Source organism: Terrapene carolina, unplaced genomic scaffold (genome assembly GCF_002925995.2).
Source record: "Terrapene carolina triunguis isolate 2854851 unplaced genomic scaffold, T_m_triunguis-2.0 Scaffold868, whole genome shotgun sequence".
NCBI lineage: Eukaryota > Metazoa > Chordata > Testudines > Emydidae > Terrapene > Terrapene triunguis.
Window position 1 is genome coordinate 495662 of NW_020665219.1, and position 6816 is coordinate 502477.

A 6816-nucleotide genomic window follows, 5' to 3' on the forward strand; every position below is an offset into this window, starting at 1 on the left:
CTGTAACACCTCTAGGGGAGACCCTGCTGGGGAACCCTTCCCCGGATCTGCTCTGGGGGTCCCCTTTTCCTCCCCCCGGGCCAAGGCCCAGCCCCCAGAGATCCCCAGGTGCAGCTCCGATGCCCCCAGGATCGAGAGAACCCCCTAGTTCTTCCTCTCAGGGAGCGACCTCCCCCCGCTGGCTGGGGCTAGGCCTGGGCCCCCCAGCACAGTCCCCTCGGTTCAGAAGGGCGAGACACACCCTGGCCCACCCACCCCAACATCCGGGGGGCCCTAACTTCTCCCTCACCCACAGGTTGTCTCCTAACTTTGTTTTCCTGTTTCCAGCCTGGGAGCAAGGCAGCGCATCTGGGGGCGGGGGTCGCTGCTCAGAATTGGCCCCAAGGGCTCCCCGTGGCAGGGGGACTTCGGCACTGGTAGTGGTGAAGGGCCATTATGGAGTGTAGGGGTTCTCTTTTCCCACCCCACATAATGCTCTCATTTGCCATAGAGAGGTACCATGCTGCAATGAGCTCCCTACCCATGAGGAGTCCCGCTGGCTGCTAGTGGTGACGTGCCCAGCTCTGAGCTCTGTTGCCTCTGCAGCCCCCCCACCCCCCGTGTTTATTGCACATGTAGCAGTCTCTAGTAGGGAACTGGGGCACCATCGCGCTAGCTGCTGCACAGAAGAGGCCTCCCCATGTCTTTTGTGATCTAAGTACAGAACTGAAGGTGGAGCAGCCACCGGAGCTGTGTTAAGATCAAAGGGTGCCTGAGACTCTGGGGGGCTGGGCTCAACTTCCTGCTCTGCCACCGACTCTCTGAGAGAGCTTGGACCAGTCCCTTAGCCTCCCAGTACAATGGGGACGCTGCCCTACTCCGCAGAGGTACATGGGCATAAATATGTTTGATTGCGACACGCTCGGATACTACAGGAATGGGGTCTGGATAAATACTTTGGACTGCTAGAAGCTCCCACCTTGATTTGGGGGGCCCAGGGGTTGTTAGTGGTGAGCTGATTCTTTGGGCTCTTTTGCCAGCCCCCAATGTTCCAAAATCACGAGATGGCCCTAAAATGGTGATTTGTTTTTTAAATGAACTTTAGTGTCTTGTTTTTGTTTTTTTGCTGTTTGGTTTCTAGGTCTTTGGGTAGCACGTGAGTCACATTCCCAGGCTTTTCTCTGCTACCCAGAACCTAGAAATGTGCCATGAGTTTTAGCTTTTCTAATGTGCCTAGGGGATTTGGGTGCCAGTTCTGTTCACTTTGATGGGAGTAGGGTATCCAAATCTCTCAGGTAACTTAGGCCATCTCTGCCCAAGTGAGAGGCTAGGATATTCAAAGGGAGTTAGGTGCCCATCAGTCATTGATTTGCAGGTTGGGTCCCTAACTCCCTTAGGCTAAACAGTCTTCTCTGTCCAATTTTGTAGTCAGCTGTTGTATCCTTTCTCATTCATCTCTGCTAACCGCTCTTCCTTCCTCATTGCCCGTCCACAACCTTCCCCTTCGGTTTCTGCTCTGTCCTTTCTGAGAACCCTCCAGGTTCGTATCACAACATTACGATTGTTCACTACCCCTCGAAGCCCTGGGCTGCCCCTCAGAGGCTACAGGTCATTGAGAGCCCAGAGAGGTCAAATGAGCCTTTCTGATTAGCATGACACGGTTTGGGGGAGAGACCCCAGCCCTCATTTCCCTCTGCTTCCCTTGCAGAAGGGAGAAGATGACTATGCCAATGTCGACGCCATCGTGGTCTCGGTGGGGGTGGACGAGGAGATTGTCTATGCCAAGTCCACTGCCCTGCAGGTCAGTAGGAGGGAAATCTGTGGAGGATGCTGTTGAGGCTGGGAACGAGGAAAGCGCTGAGCAGAGGGGAGGTTGGGGTAGCACTCACGGGGAGTGGGGGGGAGTCTTTGATGGGGAGCCATGGGGAAAGGAGGGAGTGACTCCTTTCCCTCACGGCTCCCCTTCCCGCAGACGTGGCTCTTTGGCTATGAGCTCACCGACACCATCATGGTTTTCTGCGAGGACAAGATCCTGTTCATGGCCAGCAAGAAGAAGGTGGAGTTCCTGAAGCAGATTGCCAACAGCAAAGGCAGCGAGAATGCCAATGGCGTGCCGGCCATCACGCTGCTCGTGCGGGAGAAGGCGAGTGTGTTGGGCGCGGCCAGGCAGGGGGCCGGGGGCGCTGCATGGCGAGGTGTCCGGGCTGGGCGTGGCCGGGGGCGCTGCGTGGCCGGGTGGCCGGACCGGGCTGGGCGTGGCCGGGGGCGCTGCGCGGCAAGGTGTCCGGACCAGGCTGGGCATGGCTGGGGGTGCTGCGCAGCGGGGTGGCCAGACCGGGCTGGCCGGGGGCGCTGCGCGGCTGGCTGGGGGTGCTGCGCGGCGGGGTGTCAGGACCGGGCTGGGGTGGTGCATGCTGAGGGGTGGAGAGTTGTGGAATGAATATGAGGGCGCTGTGCTGCACCCATTGAAAGTTACGGGAAGGTTGAGCCCATGGGAGTCTGGGGAAGTTGAAGGCTGTGCACACTGGGCTAGGAGGAGGTTGAGGTTGCTGCTTATGGAGTAATTGGGGGATATTGATGGTGTGGTGGCCTGGGCTGGAGGGAGAGCTGATGAGGGCCTTGCGCTCATGGCTTGCTTGGTGAGGCAGGGTGAAGGACTGGGGGTAGCAAACGGGCTCTGGTGATGCAACCTGCCGCCTCCCTAATGCCACTCCCCCGTCTCGGGGGACTAATCCTGCCCCTGCCCCCTGTAGAACGAGAGCAACAAGGGGAACTTTGAGAAGATGATCGAGGCGCTGAAGGGCAGCAAGAACGGGAAGCGCATCGGGGTCTTCAGCAAGGACAAGTTCCCCGGGGAGTTCATGAAGAGCTGGAATGACTGCCTCAGCAAGGAAGGGTTCGAGAAGGTGAGCTGGGGGGCAGGATGGGTGGGGGAGATCGTTCCCCTCCCTTCCCCCGTCTCTGGTTCTGCAGGTGGATATCAGTGCGGTTGTGGCCTTACGCTGAGGCAGGGATGTGGGGAGCCCTACCTGCCCCCCTCACTCCCTCCCTGTCTCTGGAGCAGGTCGATATCAGCGCAGTTGTGGCCTACACTATTGCAGTGAAGGAGGATGGGGAACTGAACCTGATGCGCAAAGCGGCTGCCATCACCTCTGAGGTCTTTAACAAATTCTTCAAGGAGCGGGTCATGGAGATTGTTGACGCTGATGAGGTGAGAGAGTAGGGAGGTCCCAGAGGTGCGGTGGGGTGAGCTGTGCCTGGGACATGGGGGCTGGTATGGGGTGAGCTGCGGCTGGGGGGGGGGGGGGGGGCGGGGGGGGGGGGGGGGGGGGGGGGGGGGGGGGGGGGGTGGGCGGGTAGGGGGTGAGCCACGACTGAGAGTTGAATTGGTTCTGGGCCTGGGATGCTGGCGAATCCTGCGGTCCGTCTGGCTGTTCCTACTCCAAGTCTCCATGGCCCCACAGAAAGTGCGGCACAGCAAGCTGGCAGAGTCAGTGGAGAAGGCCATCGAGGAGAAGAAGTACCTGTCAGGGGCTGACCCCTCCACGGTGGAGATGTGCTATCCCCCCATCATCCAGAGCGGCGGCAACTACAACCTCAAGTTCAGCGTTGTCAGGTCAGTGCCCGCAGGGCTCCTAGCCCTCTCCTCCACCCCAGTACAAGCGTCAGGCAGCCATCCCACCCCTACCGCTGCTGAGCGGGCAGATGAGGGCCAGGGCCAGGCCTTGCTTGCCCCAGAACCGCCCAATTCTGGAGACTTGTTGGCTGAAAGGGAACAGTCTCTAGAGAGGAGTCGGGGGGGTTGGGTTGGTCTTTCTGGCCCTGCCTTTTCCAAGCTCCAGGGACTCCTGGCTCAGCCCCCAGACACCCCACGCCCAGCCCATGACTAGCGCCCCCCCGAAATCCGCCTCTCTCTGTCCATCCCCCAGCGACAAGAACCACATGCACTTCGGGGCCATCACCTGCGCCATGGGCATCCGCTACAAATCCTATTGCTCCAACCTGGTGCGGACACTTATGGTGGACCCACCCCAGGAGGTGCAGGACAACTACACCTTTCTGCTGCAGCTGCAGGAGGAGCTGCTCAAGGAGCTGCGGCATGGTGAGTAGGGGTGGGGGGGTGCTGGGGAAGTGGGGGGGGGGGGTCATGCTGTCTGATGGGTGGAGGGGCGGGCGGTGGAGGATGTCTCACTGTCCCGCCCCGGTGGAGGGGGGCGGCGCATGATGCTGCCCTGGCCCACGTGGGAGGGAAGGGGAGGACATCGCGCTGCCTGGTGCTCATGCTGAGACTCCCCCAGGCGTGAAGCTGTGCGAGGTCTATGCTGCTGTCATGGATGTGGTGAAGAAGCAGAAGCCAGAGCTGTTAAACAAGATCACCAAGAACCTGGGGTAAGAAACCGCCTCCCAACCCCCACTACACAAACCCACATGCACCGCACACCCTGCACTGCCCCCTGAGTCTGCTGAGCATGAGCACCCAGAACCTAGGGGAAGAGAACCCTGATCTGGGTTCCAGCTGCAGCCCAGCCCCCATGCGCCCAGGGCCTGCACAGCTCAGCCTGGCTTAGGGGCGAGGCGCCAGGCTCCTGCTGGAGTGGTGCCTGCAATCCCTGCCAAGCCTAGTGTAGGGCAGGGACATGCGCCGGGTTTGTGGGGCGGGGAGCATTGCCGGGGCCAGAGGGTGGCTATGGGTAACGCAACTGCCCGCTGGATTCTTCCCAGATTTGCCATGGGCATCGAGTTCAGAGAGGGTTCCCTCGTCATCAACAGCAAGAACCAGCACCGGCTCAAGAAAGGTGAGACCCCCCCCACACACACACACAGATCCCTTCCCGCTGATGCCATCGCATCCCCATGCCCTCAGAGCCAGCTCAGTTATGAGAAGAAACCCCCTTGTCCTCACAGTCAGGTACCCAGGCCCTGCAGCCCCCCCTCCCCCCTCCCCACCCCATGCAGCCCTTCTCCCTAAAGCCTATGAGGGGAGGGGATAGCTCCGTGCGCCTTGCTCCCTGTGCATGTGGACTGGTTGGCGACAGCTGCCCTCCCTGCATGTCCCCCGGGCCCTGCCACCCCAGCCTGGACCTCTCTGAGCCGTGTCACCCCCTTTCCCATCTGGCTGGCAGGGATGGTATTCAGCATCAACGTGGGCTTCTCCGACCTGACCAACAAGGAGGGGAAGAAACCAGAGGAGCGAACATATGCACTGTTCATTGGGGACACCGTGCTGGTGGATGAGGTGGGTGGGGTCGCAAGGTTATTTGGGGAGCACCGTGCTAGTGGATGAGGTGGGGGAGGGGTCGCAAGGTTATTTGGGGGGCACTATGCTGGTGGGTGTGGGGGGTGGGGCCGGAGGGTTATTTGGGGGGCACTGTGCTGGTGGGGGTGGGGGGGCGCACAGGGCTATTTGGGGGGCACTGCTGGTGCATGGGGGGCATACAGGGTGAGTATTTTCTGTGTCTCTGCCCCCATGTGGGTTTATGGGCTGCCATCTGCTCCCCCCTCTGACTCTCTCTTTACTCTCCAAGGACGGCCCGGCCACCATCCTCACCTCTGTTAAGAAGAAGGTCAAGAACGTTGGCATCTTCCTCAAGGTAAGGCTGGGGGTGTGGGAGAGGTGGGGGGAGGCAGACCCGATATCAGAGCAGGGCATGGGGGTCTCCCATGCTTCGGGGGCAGTGAGTTCTGCGTGGACGAGGGGAGGGGATGACAGAAGGTCCCCAAGGTGCTGGGTGGGAGTGGGACTGGGGAGACGTTGCGGGACAAAGTGGCAAAATTTCATAGATTTGTAGGTTCCCAAGGCAGAAGGGACCATTACAACCCTCTGGTCTGATGTTCTGCAGAATACAAGGCAGCGAACATCCCCAGCGTAGTTCCAAGCACGTCCCTTCCAGGGGGTGGAGGATGGAGGGTGCGGGGCAACTTTGGGGCAGAGGTGTAAAGGGTGGGGGCAGCAGTTCTGACCATTCTGTCCGTCTCCCACAGAACGAAGACGAGGAGGAGGAAGAGGAGGAGAAGGACGAGGCTGAAGACCTGCTGGGGCGCAGCTCCAGAGCAGCAGCGCTGCTGACGGAGCGGACGCGGGTGCGGTTCCCCTCCTGCCATGGGAGCTGGGCCGGACATGGGACACCTTTCAGGGGGTCCTGCGGCTCAGAGGGGGCTAGGGGGGCTAATTTCCCACAAGGGAGGGGCTGGGGATGAGTCGTCCTTATGGCTGCGGGCTGGCTCAGGGCAGGGCGGTGGCTGGGCTGCTGAGCTGGGGTCTGGGCCTCACTCGCATTCCTGCTCCCCCCAGAATGAGCTGACGGCGGAGGAGAAGCGTCGAGCCCACCAGAAAGAGCTGGCCATGCAGCTCAACGAGGAGGCCAAGCGGCGGCTGACGGAGCAGAAGGGCGAGCAGCAGATCCAGAAGTGAGTGGGGGGGAACTCGGGGGGCAGGGAGGGCAGTGACTCTAGAAGTGAGTGGGAGGGGAGCCCCGAGGGGCAGGGAGTGGATCCAAAAGGGAGTGGATCCAGAAGTGGAGGAGGCCTTGGGGGGGGGGGGGGTGGGGGGGGGGGAGGGGGGGGGGGTGCGGGCGGGGGGGGGGGGGGGGGGGGGTGGGGGAGGGGGGGGGGGGGCTGGCTGAGCGCTGTATCTGTGGGTGATCTGCGGTTCCTTGGAGATGTGGTGCCGGACGAGGAGCGCTGTGCCGTGTTTCAGAGGAGGCTGTGTGTGCCTGCTGGATATCTGGGGGCCCGGGGGGCTGTGCTGTGTTCCGGAGGGAGGCTGTGTGTGCCTGCTGGTTATCTGGGGGCTGTGCCGTGTTTCGGAGGGAGGCTGTGTGTGCCTGCTGGATATCG

General features: G+C 61.2%; 1 protein-coding gene across 1 annotated transcript in view; it reads left to right on the forward strand.

Moving 5' to 3' along the window:
* The first annotated feature begins 839 nt into the window (after positions 1 to 839).
* SUPT16H (SPT16 homolog, facilitates chromatin remodeling subunit) overlaps positions 840 to 6816 on the forward strand; it is a 12709-nt gene continuing 6732 nt past the window's right edge. Inside the window, exons 1-13 of the mRNA XM_026660943.1 lie at positions 840 to 866; positions 1631 to 1780; positions 1952 to 2122; positions 2733 to 2885; positions 3044 to 3190; positions 3444 to 3595; positions 3909 to 4081; positions 4278 to 4368; positions 4702 to 4775; positions 5103 to 5215; positions 5505 to 5570; positions 5962 to 6060; positions 6272 to 6387. Coding sequence (XP_026516728.1) covers positions 840 to 866; positions 1631 to 1780; positions 1952 to 2122; positions 2733 to 2885; positions 3044 to 3190; positions 3444 to 3595; positions 3909 to 4081; positions 4278 to 4368; positions 4702 to 4775; positions 5103 to 5215; positions 5505 to 5570; positions 5962 to 6060; positions 6272 to 6387 — 1532 coding nt within the window. The remainder of the gene's footprint in view (positions 867 to 1630; positions 1781 to 1951; positions 2123 to 2732; positions 2886 to 3043; positions 3191 to 3443; positions 3596 to 3908; positions 4082 to 4277; positions 4369 to 4701; positions 4776 to 5102; positions 5216 to 5504; positions 5571 to 5961; positions 6061 to 6271; positions 6388 to 6816) is intronic.